At 45.5% G+C, this 18598-nt stretch overlaps 1 protein-coding gene across 1 annotated transcript in view; it reads left to right on the top strand.

Annotated features, from left to right (window-relative positions):
* The window catches only part of ANP32B (acidic nuclear phosphoprotein 32 family member B), a 191932-nt gene extending 185066 nt beyond the window's left edge, over window positions 1-6866 (top strand). Inside the window, exons 6-7 of the mRNA XM_086961843.1 lie at window positions 653-722; window positions 6362-6866. Of these exons, the coding sequence (XP_086817969.1) occupies window positions 653-722; window positions 6362-6432 (141 nt within the window). The 3' untranslated portion in view covers window positions 6433-6866. The remainder of the gene's footprint in view (window positions 1-652; window positions 723-6361) is intronic.
* Window positions 6867-18598: the final 11732 nt, after the last annotated feature.

The raw sequence follows: 18598 nt of genomic DNA, 5'->3' as shown, positions 1-18598 counted from the left end.
TGGTTATTACCAAGGTTTTTTGGTTATTATATGCATATTATTGCTTTTTTATGTACCTTGGGACTCCCACTCCGACGACGGGGAATGATTCAAGCATTTGAATCTATGAAAGACACCAATACTGGAGAACCACAGATTACAGGTAAGTAACTATTGTTTGTCTTTGCCTAGTAAACCCAGGTCTCACTCCACAGAGAAAGCTAACACTGCTAGTTTTGTGAGAAATGTACCCAATCCAGTAATTATAGGGCAGTCCTGCTCCTAATCACTCAATAGGCATGAATGTATAGGGTCTAATTCCAAGTTGGTTGGTCATCTAGTTATGATTCTTATACTACTGATTTCCAGTTTCTGCTTTTGTATTAGATTGGCTGTTTTTTTATACTGTTTTTGAATATTAGAGGAGAGAATCCCATGGTGGAGTACTAGGATAACAGGGCATTCATATTTTCGTATGTGGTGATCACATTTCAGTCCAAAGTAGTTGGTTCTTTTTTATTTTTAAATCCTTGTGTGCCACCTGACTGTTGTAGTGTGTTGTACCCGATAAGCATGGCGTTTGATGTATGCATGGTGCAGCGCATAACTTGTGTGCATTTTCAAACTGTTACAAAGCACTAATCCCTACCATGTATATTATCCTTTTTCTCAGGATGAAGACCTGCCACATGATGGAGAAGGTGATGAAGAGGATGAAGATGACGAAGAGGAAGACGAAGAAGGTAAACATATGGGAAGGAAAAAATGGTTTGCTCCACAGCACGCCATCTCGTCTCTCAGCCCTAACCACTGCCCCTTTCGTTCCTTACCTACCTCCCGCACTAGAAAATCACTTTAACACATTACACTTTAATTCAAATGGAAAAAGGTACAACAGTATAAACATGGTGTTATGACGTGATTGGTTGGGGTTCATAGATACCAGTGACATACAAGTGGGATTCAAAGTGGAGCGTACGACCTATTTGTATCCTCCCTACTCAGAATGTAATGCAGGAAGGTGCAGGTAGTGACATTTCTTAACCATCTGTGGAATAGAAACTCATTTCAAGAGAGCTGTCATTTGTAGATCCAGAATATGTAGAGTAGCTTGTCCCCAGTCCACCTAAGCACTTCAGCTCCTTATCAGGGGTATACAACAATTATAATTGCACAATATATTCTCCCCCTCATGTAATCTTTATTTATATATCTACACACTGAATGTTTGATGGATATATCTTCCTGCAGTTTTCTCACCTCTAGAAGTTTCCAGGTGTCAAAAAAAGCTTTCTCTAGCAATTTGCTCAACTGCGTCACCAAGTGACACCATGGAGCTCCAGCTGTGACTCAAATCCCCATACTCACTATCGCTGGGGTAGAAAGGGTGCCACCCTGCACACGAAAATTGGTTCCTATTCTTTTGCACCTCCTCGAGGTGGCCTGAGCTTGACTTCTGCGCTTTCCCATCAGAATTCTTCTCATCTTAGACAGCAGTTAGGGCATGTATCTTCTCTTAAAGCTTCAGCGTTTAACCTCCGTTGTAAATGAAGTGAGCAGATGTCTTTATCAGGTTCTCTCAACGTTTTCTTGAGGTGCCTTGGATCTGATCACAACAGCACGGCCAGCAGTTCATGTTCCCTGATGGTCATCCAGCAGAACGGGGCTCTTCTATCTATGGCCGTGTCCCGAGGGGCATTCCCAAGTATGCTCCTTCTACTACAAGCTTCTTGTGAGGGAACACAGCAATGAGCATTCCCTGTTCTGTACTGTCGTAAAGAGGTTCATGGATGGTCACCTCAATCTGGAGAATATTATTTTGGCCACTTTTAGATGTATTCCGGCTCCTGGTCCTCCAGTGAGAAGCTACAGAGCATTACTTCTCATCTTGAGAGATCCTGCAAGATGGGCCGATAACTGGAAAATTCCAAATTGCCTACAAGCACAGTTGCAATATCTACTAACACAAAGTCCACAGCCCATCTATGCTCTAAATGTTGATGTCCTAAGCTCTAACACATATGAGCAGATGCTGCTCGAATGTAGACTAAAGGCCCCTTGCAGTGAAGTCAGCCAAATTGGCTCCTCTCCTAAGTGAGCAGCCGACTAGGACCATGGTAGCTGGCAGCTGTGTAGGACTGAATGGACAACTCACCTTGGGACTTCAGAGGTCCATCCACCAGTGCAGTTTCAGATAAACCAACTGGTAGATGTGCATCTGAACTGAGAGCCTCCCTCAGTGTGGGGCAACTGCCATCAGGCCATCGTCCTCCCCAACCATGGCTATGATGTCCGAGCCGAATAGCTCCTCTATTCAAACACATTACAGGTGCTATGAAGAGACAGTTCAAGGTAAGTTGTGATCTTTTCTTGCACCACCCGAACACTTTCAGCTGATTTCAACCGACTTAGAAAATGATCTAGATAAGTATTCAGAACACAGCACCATGGCCATGATCTTACCACAGGTTATACAGAACCAACTTCAACAATGGAGAATGCCAGCAATAGACTGATTCACTACACACACAAACACAAAATTCGAACATTTTGAATCATTGCACCCACACCATCCGTGCCTGGGGAGCGCTGTGTGGATGAATTGGCCGGAGATATTTGCTGATGTTTTTCTACAATACTACTAATTCCATTAGGCACCAATGGGGCAAATTCTCATTGCCAAAGCTTGGGCATGCCAGGACTGATGCACTCTACATGTGGATATGTCCATTCATCCCCACAATACATTACACCTCTGTCCAGAACTTTCAGTCAGTATCATGGCAAGCCTACCACAACCCTACCTGCAATCACTCAGTCTTACCATTTGGCACCTTAAAACCTTTTTTGCAACTGCCACATGAGTTAGTGCAACTCCTAAAAGAAGTCAGAAAACTCACCTACCAGGCATTTTATGTGTCTAAATGGAAATGATTTGGGGCAAACTATGAAAAGCTTCAAATTCACACCTCTACTGTGTCTTTTCAGAACATTGTCAAATACTTATTGTACTTGTATAAGTCTGGACTAGCCTACACTTAACAGAGTACCTGTTGTAACCAAAACAGAAAACAAATCCATTTCCAAAATCCCTATTACATTATTTATGAAAAGTCTCAAAGCAATAATCCCTCCTAAACTACTACAACATTCTGCTTGGGATCTTAACATTGATCTTACTGGAATTGTGGAAGTGCCCTTTGAGCTGCTACATTTGTGCCCACAGCGATCCTCATCTTGAAAGTAGTTTTTCTACCGTCCATCGCGTGTCTTAGTCCGTGAACAGCAGGCTTTTCAGGTCTCAGTGGTCACAAAGAGAGTCGTGCTGCCCACACTTTCTTCTTTTCTGTCAAAAGTCATATTGCTTTTTCATTTTAATCAGTCTATAGAACTAACTTCTTTTTGCCCTCAGTCTGAATTGCTAGCGGAAAAGGCAATACAGCTATTCGATGTTTGGATGGAAATCATGTGCTGCATTGATCTCATGTGTTCCATTGGGAAAATAAAACAATATAGTGTTGCCTTTGAACAATATCCCATAGATAGTCTTATCTCGGACTGGTCTGGCAAGGTGGATAGTGGGAAACATTGTTTTGATGTGCCAGGCAAAACATACATTATATATCTTGTCAGTACACATTTCACTTGTGAAAACGGTGCCATTATTGCATTTCTTGGAAATATTCCATAAGGGGATATCTGTAAAGCTGCTGCATGGTTTCTGTGCACCCATTTCAGTAAACATAGCTGTGAATATTCAAGCCCAACAAGAGGTATTCGTTATGCACTCAGTCCTCAAATATTCCAAATGTGTAATATACTTGCCTCTAATGCACCATATTAGTAGGAGAGTACTGATTTTCACACTGTGCAAAGCAAGTGATTTATAGCTACACAAGCTACAAACAGGAAAAATGGCACTTGGCTGTAACAAACTGTTAGTGGCTTATAGTGTTGTAGAGTTACTTGCTACCTACCCAACTTCTGGGAAGCAAGCAAGTGTTCTTATATACAGAAACAGGTGTGACATGCAGCACAAACGTTATAACTTCATTCTGTTCCTTTTTCTTGGCTTTTGTCGATGTATGTCCAACACCTCCGGGTTTGGACTCTAAAACCGGTGGTGTTGGACATACATAGCACAGTGATTCGGCTTAAAGGACGACATGGTCCATGAAAGATATTAACATTTGGGAGCTGAATTTTCCCCCTGTAAAATTAAGATGCCTATTACAATAATTAAGGTTCTTTGATATACAAATCGGAAGAAAAAAAAGGTGTTTTGAAAAATACATTTCTAAAAGGACAAGCCCTGAAGTCTTGTGTAAAGAGACGAAACATGTTGGTTACACTGATGTGAACATTTTTTATATTTCATCAATAAATAATTTTCTGAACACAACACGTCCGAAGTAATCTTAATGAACACAAGAAACTTGAAAGTTAATTTGGGAAATTGAACAAGTATCAGAACCAGTGTTGTGTTTTATTGATCATTGTTTGGAATAAAACCGATCATGTTAAGAATTATGGACATATAGTGGGTGCTGATCATTTTCGGTATATAAATTATTTATTTTAACTAACGTGCCCCAACATGCATTATACATGCCACAACAAGCAGGAAAATGCTTAGTGCAAATATAGTCAGCGTAGCAGTTAGTCCATATATCATGAAGGGAGATGTCATCATGGAAAGACAGTAGAGCCTAACCCCCCCCCCCCCCCTTGCTAAGGAACAGTATGATTATATATTAGAAGATCTCTGGGCTTTGTCAGCAGACTCCATACCTTTAAATATAGATGGTAGTTCTACAGGTGCTGTCTCTCTCTTCTCCCTGGAAAGGTCCCTCTCTAAGTGTGTGCTACCTATTCATGTATTGTAATAAGACCAAAGTACGTTGTCCAAACAACAGTTACAACTTTGTTTTGTGTAAGGGCTAAGGCCTGGCCAGAACAAAATAACAAGTGGCATTGTTGTTCGCCCTTGCACATAATGTTCAGTCAAAATCCCAGGGTCATACAGAGTGAATACAACGATGAGTTCTCATGTGAATAGAATCATTGAAATTATTGCAAAAATATAGATGTGTAGCAACGAGCGCCAAGCAGCAGGCAGGCTGCAACGGGCTCATGCTAAGTTAGTGAAGACGACAATGTCCCTATGGGCCACGTGACTGCCTCATTCTAGTAGCTTGAGTGTGGTCCTAGCAGCACTGGTATGTGAATCTCAGATCTTCTACAGCTGTTTTTCGCCACTTCTGTTCCTCAGGATAGCAGCCTGAATTTATTGTCTTAAACCATAACTACATTCTACATCTGGAACCAGCCTCTCTGAGCTTGATATCCTGGCTCTCAAGAACTACTTTGCCAGCGCAGAACACCAACAAAGCTTACAAGTGTAAATGGAAACACTTCTATTGCTAGTGCAAATCAAAAGGCATTTCTCCTCTTCATGCTCAGTCTCAACAACTACTAGAGCTAACGCACATACGCTAAGCTATATTGCCTAGTTAAAGCATTGGCAAGGGAGTCATCCACCGCTGCCTTTTCCAGTAGGCCAGCCTTCTGTTGTGGGTATTCCTTAGTATTCTTATTCAAGTATGTGAATCCTTGAAAGATCCAAAACTCTACTGCTTATATTTTGCTGGAGTTTTTCGGCTTTTATATCTTAAAATGGATTTACATGTGCCTCACAAGCCTCCTCATTTTGAGGCTTCCAATTTACTTATACCTGCTCACACAAGTCGTTTGAAATCTGAACTAAGGTGGCCTCTAGAGGCAGAGAAGGCCAAAGCAGCTTCACCTCTTTAGCTGGAGTTTGGGTCATTTCCAATTAGATGAATGAGCTACGAAGATAATGGTTTTTTATCTTGTTTTTTTGGCTTGCTGATGTTGTACATTGCTGTTGTATAAAATCGGAGGCTTCCACCTCGATGATTGGGAATGATTCAAGCATGAGAATCCATGAAAGATGAGTGTTGGAAAACTGCAGTTACAGGTAAGTAACTTATCACATCAAATGAATGGTTGTTCAAGGATTCAGTGAAAAGGCTTCAAATCACCTATGTATCCTAAAGAATATTCTTATTTAGCATGCCTTCTCCACACTTTTTTTTCCTTGTGAGGTTCAGTTGCATGACAGATGGCTTGCTCTGCAGGTACATTGCCTTAATGTACAACATACTGAAACATTGGCTTGGGTATTTCAGGGTTAAAATGTAGATTGGTGTTGAAATCTGTTAGTGTTGCTATTCTTGATAGATGACAGAAGGTGGCACTGCCTTTCAAGGCATAATGCTCTAAGGATGCATATTTGGAGTAGTTTAGCAGTGTTTGTCCTATTAAGTATTTAATTGTATTTTGTACCTTTTATGTGCAGAAGAAGAGGCTGGAAAGGGAGAAAAACGAAAGAGGGATACAGATGACGAAGGAGATGAAGATGATGAATAGAAGCCCCATACCTTTAAAGGACTGTTCAGTATTGATTGGACTGGCCCCATGGATAAGTGGTTAAGGAGCACATGCAAGAAAAAGTAGCTGTAAAAAAAAAAGCCCCTTGACACCCAAAGAGCCAAAGAGTTGTTCCTGTGACATTCCACGTTCCTTCAGTCAATTCTTATTCGAATCATATTTAGTGGTTGAAAATGAAATATTGCAAAAATAAACAAAACCCACAAAACTTTGGGCTTAACAAATGGGTCAATGATTTTACTATTTTGTTGGGGGTTCTTAGGTTTTTGTGTCAGACTTTTGCTATAGCAACAGGAACCGGTGACGTGATTGATTAGTCATGATTGTCAATGACTACGTTACACAAAGGTTGTAGCACCCTTTTTACTTTCTGTACAACGGAAAAGCTTTGTAAATAAAATCTTAAAATTTTGTGTCTGTTTTTCATGCTTTGCTTTTTTTTTCCTTTTACCATTAAAAATATATTTACAATAGGGTGTTTTTTGCGTCAAGACAACAAAGTAGTACTTTTAAAAACTCTGAAATAAACCGGTTACACTTTGGTAAACTGGTTGTGTTTACAGATTTAACTAAAATGAGGAAACTGCGTTTTTTGTTGATATTTGTGTTTGTGATTTACCTAACCAAATATTGATGTATTGCTAAACTATGATGCGATTTAAGCTTTGCTTGCAGTACTTAGACCATTTTATATGCTCAATAAATGCAGATTTTATGATGCTTATAACTGCAGATTCTTCACCATTTTGCAATCCCTCAGGCTCCAGACTGGATCCAGACTTTTTCCAACAATTTTACAGTACACCAGTAGGTGGAACTATCGGACTTCGTGGCGGTTTCTCACCACCTCTGTAAGTGACAGCAGTGAGCTGTATATAGGTACCATTCCTGCACCTTCAGTTTCTTTCTTTTTGCAAGCTCTGGTGAGGATCCAGAGCTGTGCTGTCAAAAAGTTTGTCTGTCTTATTGACCCAAAAATGGTACTCCAAGACAGTGTGCTAGGACGTGTGCCTACCAGTGCACAAGTGTGGTCATCAGACATCCTGCATTGATGCTTGTGTAGGGATTTTCTGGGGACGTGCAGGCATCTCTTTTGGACCAGCCATTTGATGGTTCCATGCTTTTTGGAGAATTGGTGCACTTCAAATACAGCTGTGCTATGGCCTGCTCCTGCAATATTGTATTGTATTGTAATAGCATTTGTGTAGGGCCTACTACCCCTGATGAGGCGTCGAAGCGCTTTTTCGGTGAGTAGCACGCTACTCCGGAACCCATAGAGGATTAGTGTTGAATTAGTATAGTGAAATATGCAAGTAAATTTTAAGTGGTGGATATGTTTTTCAGTTATTTGGATTCGGAAGGATAGCAGAAAGATAGAAGACGAAGGAAGGTTTGTATCTATATAGCGCTTCTAACCCCTGATGGGGTGTTAAAGCGCTTTTTTGGCGAGTAGCACCCTACTCCGGAAACCCATAAAGGATTAGTATCAAAAATTCAGGGCCTTATCCCAGGATCTCACCCTCCGCCAAAGCCAATAAAGCTGCTTGTACAGAAGTTCTGTGATGCCAAATGATGTGGCAGTAACAGAGGCTGTGGCAGCTGGTAAGGACAGTAGTCCTCTTCTTCATTGCCTGCCCCAACTGCAGCTAAGCCTCCTTAATTTCCCCTCCTATGATCATGGGCAGCTATTAAGGGGCAGGATACCTGTTTATCTGTCCAGCTAGTGTGCAATTATTTCTGACCAGTGAGTGCATGCTGAATGATGAACATGGTTATGGCCTTCCTTTTATGACCGCTCCCACTGTTTTTGTACAGACTTGGGCAGATCATACCTCCTTCTTTGGCCAGGAAGTTCAGTCACTGTTGGCCAGCAGGCCTATAGAGAGTTCCTTGGGGTTTCTTCAATTCTTGTGGGTACCCAAAAAATAGAGTGTTTAGGCTATTTGTCATTCGGTTCTTTAACACCTACCTTCAGAAGCTCAAGATATTGACTTTGGCCTATGTCCTTTCTGTTCATGATTCAGTGGACGATTGATGTCTTGAGACTTGCACTGTACTTATTTTTGTGTGCCTCTCCTGCAATCGAACAGACCCTTCATTTTATAGTGGGGTCGGAACACTTTCACTTTACCAACATGCCTTTTAACCTCCTCTTTGACCCCGCCCCAGCCATCATATAACATCTTCCTGGACTAATTGATGCTTCAATTCTGGGTATATTCTCTGTCACCAGTTGTATCACCCTTCCATGTGGGACAGTCCTCCAAACTTCCTTCTTTTTTTCTCCCTGCCACATCTCTTAGGAGAAGATGCTGCATCGGTTGGATCCAAGGAGAGACGTTAGTTTTTACATAGGTATGATTAAAGAGTACCAGGAGGACAACTATATTTTTGCTGGATTTGCCAGTACTAAGATAGTATGGGCATTTTAGAAATTAAACTTGTTGAAATGGATCGTCTGGTAAGTAAAAATGTTGTATGCTGTGGCCAAGAAGTAGCCTTCTGAATGCGTTGACGCTCATTACACAAGAGCTAATGTTGTCGCTACACTGTTGTCAATAAGTGTTCCAGGGTTGGACATCTTCCAGGCTGCTAAATGGGTCTCTGCCCTCCCCTTGATCAGGCATTGCTGTCTAGACGTTCAAAGCTTGCTGGGCATCCTGCTAGAAGTCCACTCCTCAGACCATCCACCTTTTGTACAGAACTGTTTGGTATCTTTTCAAAAGGTGAGGAAACCGCTTGTATGTTACTTACCTTCAGTAATGGTCTTTCGGATGAACACTGTCTAACTGCAGATTTCTCAACGCCAGACTCCCCCCCCCTCTTCTTCTCTATCATGGACTTTTATTATTCTAAAAAGGATGCAGGGTGCATGTTGCAGTTGGAAAAAGGTGTTACATGTCTGAGGGCCAGAAGAGTATTAAAAGAAAAACAATGATTGTGCACAGGAATGGCCTCTATATATGGCTTCCACTTTTCAAATGTGCTGCTCTGTGACTTTACCAGCATTTTACAGTAGTTTGTTAGCAGTAACACAATTTTTCCATTCATTGCAACTATTCGTATCTCTTTATTTTTTTACTTTTCAATCGCATTCTGCGTTATTGAGTCATGAGCTAAATAAACTTGTGAAAAACTTGGCCCATCACTTCCGAAGGTGATGTGATGCTGCTGTGGAGTATGATGGCACAGCCTTCTGGTGTGCGGTAGCAATTACTAAAAGTTTGGCATCGGAGTAACTCCAAATGGGAACAATGTGCAGTTAGATAGAATATTCACCAGAAAGATCATTCCTTAACAGTAAATAACTTGTTCATTACCAAGTCTTTTCTGGAAACCACACTGATTGAAAAATAAAGGCTCAGTTACATTCAAGAACAACTTGTGTGAGCAAAATCATAGTTGCAAGGGAAAACCCCCAGTTTGAGGCATGTGGGCTGCTGAATTCATATCTGTGCATAGATCGCCGCCTAGTGTTGGGTCCGGATGATTGCACATTGTTGTCCTGGAAGAGTCTTCGAAGTATCACGAGATAGGTGGCTCCTCCCCTGGACTACAGTGCGCATGGGCATCGCCTCCATCCCCAGATTGTTTTTTTCCGCCATTGGGTTCGAATGTGTTTCGGTTCCCTCTGTCGGAATCGATAGTTGTTTAACTTTCCTAACTTGAGACCAAAAGGTCTTTAGGACTCGCGTCGGTATTGTCCATCGTTCGGGTTGGCTTATTTATCGGCTCCGAACACTTGCTGCCCTTCCGCGTGCTGTCGGCGCGGACGGGCCTACACGACGCTCCAGACTACTTCAACATGGAACGAACTCCGTTTAAGAGGTGCCCGGTGTGTGCCTCTAAGTATTCGCACCTCGACGTGCACCCAGTGTGCAACAGATGCTTGTCGCCGGACCACGACGAGGCCAGGTGTATGGCCTGCTCCAAGTTCCGGTCGAAGAAGACTCTCAAGCTACGTCGGGCCGCGAGACTGCAGGCCCAGTTATCGGCACCCCCTCCAGCCAACATCTTTGAAGAGGACGTTGAAGACGACACCGTCCTACAAGTTTCGGACTCTGGGCCAGCGTTGGACGATGAGAACTACGACGCGGGAGATGAAGAGTTCGAGGAAGTCGTCGAAGAGGTAGGGGACTACGACGGGGCCATTGCCACCGTGGAGGATAGCTCGGAAGAGGAGCATCCTCATATTGACTCTGGGGCCGAACCCCAGCATAAGGCCCAGGTCGAGGGATCGCCTTCGGGCCTTACCCAAGACCTCAATACTCGTCCCACGGCCCCGCCTCCGAGCCCGGCCACGGACATTAGAGATGCGCCACTCCCGGTACAGAAACCGAAAGTGAAGCCATCAGGATCCGCACCATCCGTATCGAAACCGAAAGTGAAAGTTGCACTGGTGGGACCAAAGGCTCCAGAGGCCTCGGCGCCGAAGAAATCCAAAATGGCCGCCGAGATCAAGAGCCACGCCAAAATGGCCGACCCGAAGACACCGGTGTCGAAGGCGAAGACGCCCGACGCGGCTGCGTCGGCGCCGAAGATGGTCGACGCGCTGAAGGGCCGCGTCGACGCCAAGAAGGTCGATGACCCTAAAAAAGCCTCAAAGAAGCGTCAGGACGACCCCAAAGCTCTGGCTGCGCCGATCCCGGTCGCCAAAGCCAAGGGCGGTGATGTGTCGGCTCCAAAGACCGTGCCTTTGATCACCGACCCGGATCAGGACTCGGAGGCTTCGCTCGAGACGGTCCAACCCTCGCCGTCCTTTACCAAGAAGGTCACGGAGTCCCTTCAACGCATTTGGAAGGATGCAGTGGCTCCCGAACCGAAGGATGTGGCGCCGAAGCCTCCACAGAAACCGGCGAAGGCGCAGACGCCGATCCACTTCACGCTGCCGCCAAAGACGACGCCGAAGGCTTTCGCTCCAAAACATGGGACTGGGGTGCCCGTGAAGCTGGTGTCCACGCCTAAAGCATCTTTGGTGGTGCCGAAGCCTCGGCTCCAGCCACTCGCTGACGAAGAGCGTCGAGAGGTTGTCATCGACGCCAACACAGGCAAACTCTCTCTCCTTAAAAGGAAGATCACACCGGAGCCAGTGTTGGAACATTTTCGTATTCCACTCAAAAAGAAGTTGGACTCTGCGGGTACTTCTGCCCCTATGGAGCCTGCATCTCCACAAGGCCTCGAACTCTCACCCACTCACTCTAACGCTGGGGAGGGTGACGGAGACGAGGAGGACGAGTACAATTATCCAGCGTACTCGGATCCAGAGGAGGTCAATGAGCCATGGTCTGCTGGAGGCGACCCTGAGGACCCTCAGTCAGGACAGGAGCCGCAGCTTTTTGCTGCAAAAACTTCCCCAACAGAGGACTCTGCGGCCTTCAACGCTCTAATTGAGAGAGCTGCGGCCAATCACGATGTCGACCTCCATGCGGACCCAGTGGATGTCGATTTTCTGTTTGACACTTTCTCGGTGGCTGAAAAGACTGTCAAGACATTGCCAATGCTCAAAGGAGTGCTAAAGCACGCGCCAGAGTTTTTCAGGGAGCCCACCCGGGCGCGAGTCATCAATCCTCGTATTGACAAAAAATACAAGGCAGCGCCCACTGATCCAACGTACATCAAAGGACACTTGCCACTGGACTCTTTGGTTGTATCCAACGCACGCAAGCGGGCAAACTCGCAGACCACGGGTGATGCTCCTCCCCCAGACAAAGAATCGAAGATCTTTGAGGCCTCAGGAAAACGTATTGCTGCGCAGGCAGCTAATATTTGGCGCATTTCAAACATGCAAGCCCTACTTGCACGCTACGATAGGGCACACTATGACACCCTAGAAACACTTCTACAGCACTTACCTGATCAGTACAAAGAGGGAGCTGAAATGTTAATTCAGGAGGGGAAGCTTATCACCAACGCTTCCATTAAGTGCGCACTGGACGTGGCTGATACCGCCTCCAGAGCTATAAACACTAGCGTGCTACTGCGTAGGCATGCTTGGCTTAGGATATCAGGCTTTAAACCAGACATACAGACAACCATCTTAAACCAAACAGTTAATCCAGACCACCTGTTTGGGCCTGAAGTGGATGCAACCCTTGAAAAAATGAAAAAAGACACTGACACTGCTAAGTCTATGGGGGCCCTGCAGTCCCAGCAGTTTCGGGGTGGTTCCTTTCGCCGCTCCAATAACAGAGGCACCTCAAGGGGTCAGGCATCACAATCCACGCAATACTATAAAAGCAACACCCAGACCTCATACACCAACAAGGGTAGAGGTGGTTACCGGGGCAACAACGTCAAAGGTAGAGGATGTGGAAATAACAGCTCCAGGTCCTCCACCGCCAACAAACAGTGACGCCTTGTCACTGCCCCCCGACCACACAACACCAGTCGGGGGGAGACTCCAGCAGTTCCTGCCTGCGTGGAAATCCATCACCACGGACAGGTGGGTCAAATCTCTTATCCAATACGGTTACTGTCTGGAACTCACTTCCACTCCACCAAACATACCTCCAAGAACCCGTCCTATGTCTGGCGAGCACTTGCACTTGTTGCAGCAGGAGGTACAAGTCATGCTGCAAAAAGGGGCAATAGAGCTCGTTCCACTGCAAGAAAGGGGAACAGGGGTTTACTCTCTGTACTTTCTAATCCCCAAAAAGGACGGATCCCTCAGGCCCATCCTGGACCTCAGGCCCCTCAACTGGTACATTCTGTCAGAACATTTCCATATGCTCACCCTGCAGCAGGTTCTCCCTCTGCTTCGGCAGGGGGACTTCCTGGCTACTCTGGATCTCAAGGATGCATACTTTCACATTCCCCTGCATCCTTCACACAGGAAGTACCTCAGGTTCACAATTCAAGACCAGCACTACCAGTTCAGGGTTCTGCCTTTCGGGGTCACCACAGCGCCCAGGGTCTTTACAAAGTGCCTGGCGACTGTGGCGGCGCATCTAAGACGTCAAAACATCCACGTCTACCCCTACCTGGACGACTGGCTCATTCAGGCAAAGTCGGAACAACAGTGCGCCGACCACGTGTCCCGCACCATTCATCTCCTGCACGATCTGGGCTTCTCACTGAATTACCCAAAATCCCATCTCCAGCCCGCCCACATACGGCAGTATCTGGGCGCGACAATAAACACTCTGGCAGCCACTGCGCAGCCAAATTCAGTGAGAGTCGCCAGTATTCAGACGCTGATCCAATGATTCAGACCTCAGCACTCGCTTCCAGCGAAGGTGTTCATGCAGTTGATAGGCATGATGGCCTCCTGCATCTCCATTGTCCCGCACGCGAGGTTACATATGCGTCCGCTCCAGGAGTGCCTAGCACGTCAGTGGACTCAGGCTCACGGGCAGCTAACAGACCTAGTGTTGGTGAGCGGTCGGGCGTACAACTCTCTGCATTGGTGGAATCCACAAAACCTTTGCAAGGGCCGACCGTTCCAAGAGCCTGTGCCACAGATTATCCTGACGACGGACGCTTCTCTCCAGGGATGGGGAGCGCATGTACTCCACTACACAGTGCAGGGACTATGGACACTACAGCAAAGGAAGATGCACATCAATGTATTGGAACTGATGGCGATCTTCATGGCCTTAAAGGCATTCAAAGTACATCTGTGCAACAAGGTCGTGTTGATCCGGACGGACAACATGACGGCCATGTACTACATTCAGAAACAGGGGGGCACACACTCTCCGCAGCTGTCTCATCTGGCTCAGAGCATGTGGAAGTGGGCCATTCAAAGGAACATTTTCCTGATGGCAGAACATCTCCCAGGCAAAGACAATCAGATGGCGGACCTGCTCAGCAGGCACAGCCACCAAATGCACGAGTGGGAGATACATCCATCAGTACTCCAACCGTACTTCCAAAAGTGGGGTCATCCAGAGATAGACCTGTTCGCCACAAGGGAGAACGCAAAATGCCAAAGCTTCGCCGCCAGGTTCCCACACCCGCAATCGCAGGGCAATGCGATATGGATGAACTGGTCAGGCAGATTTGCGTACGCTTTTCCCCCAGCACCTCTGATACCGCTGGTGGCACGCAAGCTCAGGCAGCACTCGATGACTCTCATCCTGGTTGCTCCAACGTGGGCTCGCCAACCATGGTACACCACGTTTCTAGAACTTTCCGTGGTACCGCATCAAAGGCTTCATCTCACACCCAGCCTTCTGACGCAGAGCCATGGCGACATTCAGCACCCAGATCCGCAACAGCTCAACCTGGCGATCTGGCTCCTGAAGTCCTAGAGTTTGGCTACCTCAATCTTTCCCCCGATTGCGTGGACATCATTCGGGAGGCAAGAAAGCCCACTACTAGAGCATGTTATGCGGCTAAATGGAAGCGGTTTGTCATTTATTGTGCAAACCACGACATTAACCCGCTGGATGCTTCCATTCAGAACATCATATGTTACCTGTTCCATCTGTACCAATGCAATTTGGCGTATTCTTCCATCCGCATTCACCTGTCTGCGATGGCCGCGTACCTCCAGAATAGGCAACACCTATCACTTTTCAAGGTTCCTGCTATCAAGGCATTTCTGGAAGGACTCAAAAGGGTCATTCCACCACGGACACCACCAGCTCCAGAATGGAACCTCAATGTGGTTCTTACAAGGCTGATGGGTCCTCCTTTCGAGCCACTACACTCTTGTGAGCTTCAGTTTCTGACTTGGAAAGTGGCTTTCTTAGTAGCAATTACATCGCTACGGAGGGTTAGTGAGTTGCAGGCCCTCACCATTCAAGAACCTTTTTTCCAAGTCCATGCTAACAGGGTGGTGCTCCGCACTAACCCTAAATTTCTACCCAAGGTTGTATCTCAATTCCACATAAACCAGACAATTGAGTTGCCAGTGTTTTTTCCAAACCCTGAGTCGCTGGCGGAGCGGATGCTCCACACCCTTGACGTTAAAAGAGCCCTAATGTACTACATTGACAGGACAAAGGATTTTCGAAAGACTAAGCAGCTTTTCGTTGCCTTTGCATCACACCACAAGGGTAACGCTATTTCCAAAGCTGGTATCGCTAGGTGGATCGTGAAATGTATTCAGATCTGTTACGCTAAGGCTAAACGCACTCTTACAATTCCACCAAGAGCCCACTCCACCAGAAAGTTGGGGGCCTCTATGGCTTTCCTTGGGAACATTCCCTTAGAGGATATATGTAGAGCAGCCACATGGTCTACCACACATACATTTACTAAACATTACTGTGTAGACGTGCACTCTAAACAGCAGGCAGCTGTTGGTCAGGCTGTTCTCAAAACACTTTTCCAAACTGCTGCAGCTGGCACGGGCGGCCGCCAATAATAGGACTGCTATGTATTCTATGCACAGATATGAATTCAGCAGCCCACATGCCTCGAACTGCAAATGCTACTTACCAGTATGCATCTGTTCTTGGCATGTAGGGCTGCTGACATTCATATCGCCCGCCCTCCTCCCCGGCGCCTGTAGCAGCTGCAGTATTCATATATATGCTCATAGCATGGTCATCACTCACATAGTTCACTCCATCTCGGCCACAATGGCTAAAAACAATCTGGGGATGGAGGCGATGCCCATGCGCACTGTAGTCCAGGGGAGGAGCCACCTATCTCGTGATACTTCGAAGACTCTTCCAGGACAACAATGTGCAATCATCCGGACCCAACACTAGGCGGCGATCTATGCACAGATATGAATGTCTATAGTTACAACAAGGGGTGGTGAGGGACAGAGTCTCTGAATTAAGCAGAAAGCTCTCACCCAGTCAAGAGATCAGGGCTAGATCCAACACCGTTTTTTAGCTCACTGCACCATCCCAGTTTCAGAACCTGGCTGTATGCAAATTAGTCTGTTCCTGTCCCAGTGCATGATGGGAACAGGGCAAACCAAACTACAAAAGCCAATTCTTACACTGGGAAGGAAACAAGCTCCCGGGGACCGGTTTCTGGCATTACAGCCGTCCTCGGCCCGGTTTGCTTGAATCCTGATGGTGCAATGAGCAAGGGTCTCACATCTGAGAATACCCTTCCACGCTTAGGGTGGACAAAAATAGTTACAACAAGGGGTGGTGAGGGACAGAGTCTCTGAATTAAGCAGAAAGCTCTCACCCAGTCAAGAGATCAGGGCTAGATCCAACACCGTTTTTTAGCGATATGAATGTCAGCAGCCCTACATGCCAAAAACAGATGCATACTGGTAAGTAGCATTTGCATTCTGCATGATCAGATCTTCAATTGATGGTCCTAGCCATATAATATTCATGCCAGCATGTGCGCATCCTTTAACACTTCAAATCCATATAATAAAAGGTGCACTTAACTGAGGTTAGACATGGCATTTTCAAATGCATCTCTCAGATCTGCAGCAGAGAGGCCTTAAATTCGAGTTAGCATAGGTGAATGGAAGAAAAAGAGTAGCCTGATAGGTGAATGCAAAATAACTCAATTCATTTCAATTCAATTAAGCTTTATTCGACCATGACAAATAGTCATAAAAGCACTTATCACAATCATTAAATATTTAAGATAAAATTTCATAGTTAAAATACCCAAGTTAAAAGGAAGCATAAAATAGCAAAGACACCTTACATTAAAAATTTAGTTTACATAAAATCCAAACATAATTCAAGTCCCAATAGTTCACCTAAAAGGCAGCCTCCCAGAGTTCGAATGACATGCTTTTCCTCAACCGCAGGGCCTTTTCAAAAAAGTAGAAACCCTCCATGCCAAATGTTAATTCTCTAAAAGTTGTAAACGAACAAGTGCTGGACGGCATTGTCTAAGGCCCTGCTGTCTTAAAAGGGGAAGTAACCAGACTTTCCTTAGTTCTTTAAAAAAACTTGCAAAAAAAGACTAGGTGGATGGTGGACTGCTGTGAGTGAGTGTCACACGAACACGGTGTAGTCACTAGTCTGTGTACCATACCCAGTCTGAATCTTATCAACAGTATTCTATCATGTCCACTTGGGACAAAATTTAAGAAAGGTTCCACACCCAGAGAACTAAGCCTTACCTGGTGTTGGATAACTGTAGGTTTAGAGGCCTCATCTGCTATTCTAACAGAACCCAACATTTCAAGGCACTCTTTCTTCAGGGCTTTCCTTGATACTCGAGTCATAGAGCTGGAATTTGAGTAAAACTCTGGGTGTCCAAGATCGTTCATAAACCTATAAATAAACCTAAGCCAGGGTAACTTCAGCACCCCATCCAACTTAATACAGTCAAGCAGGATGTCTCTATTTAAGTGGGCCTGCTCACTAATCTAGATCCTATGCCATAGGAGAATTGGCTCAAGTTTGATAATATCTGATAGATACGGGAGGCCCAACTCCTCATGCCACACAAAAGAGGACGTGCCAGGAGGGACAGAAAGGATATACCGGAAGAAAGCGTTTTCCACAGTTTGTATGGGAAGGGAATTGGCAACGCCCCATACCCCTGCCCCGTATATCGGTGCTGAGGTACACTGGGCCTTGTAAATTTGCAAGAGTTCACCGGGCGGCTTCCTTCCCAGTATCTTTGCAAAACTAGCCAAGGCGCTGGTAGATCTACTAAAACCCATTTTTTTCTGCTCAATTGCTTGGGTCCATGTGTCATGACTGAAGAGGACACCGAGATATGAAAAAGTAGTTGTAGTTGCGAGCCTACTACAATCCAGATAGATGACCTGACCAGTAATACTCCGGGTTCCAGTAGCACAATTCATTGTAAAAGTTTTGGAAAGATTAATCTTTAAGCCCAGGTCAAGCATAAAGGTGTTAAAACTGGTCAGGACCCTTTGTAACCCTTTACCTGTACACACCATTAAAACGGCATCATCTGCGTAGGGGAGGTCTCCCACCTACTTGGGGAAAATCATGCCTCTTAAGGAGTGCCTCAGCAAGGCCATTGCTGTATAAATTAAAAAGAAAGGGGGCCAGGACGCCGCCCTGCCTGACCCCTCTTCTAACAGGAAATCCTGCTGTACACTGGCTGCAGGTCCCTCGTAGAAACGGTGCAGGAAGGCAATAATATTAGGATCCATACCAAGGTTGGCAAGAATCCCCCATAACCTTGCATGGATTACAGAGTCAGATGCTGCGGTCAAATCAACAAAGACTAAGTATAGTCTCCCTTTTTTGGCTTGTGTATTTCCCGACGATCATTGCCAGGTTTA

The sequence above is a fragment of the Lissotriton vulgaris genome, chromosome 3_1, assembly GCF_964263255.1.
Source record: "Lissotriton vulgaris chromosome 3_1, aLisVul1.2, whole genome shotgun sequence".
NCBI lineage: Eukaryota > Metazoa > Chordata > Amphibia > Caudata > Salamandridae > Lissotriton > Lissotriton vulgaris.
Note: the sequence above shows the minus strand (reverse complement) of the source record. Positions and strands in the feature narration are given on the sequence as shown.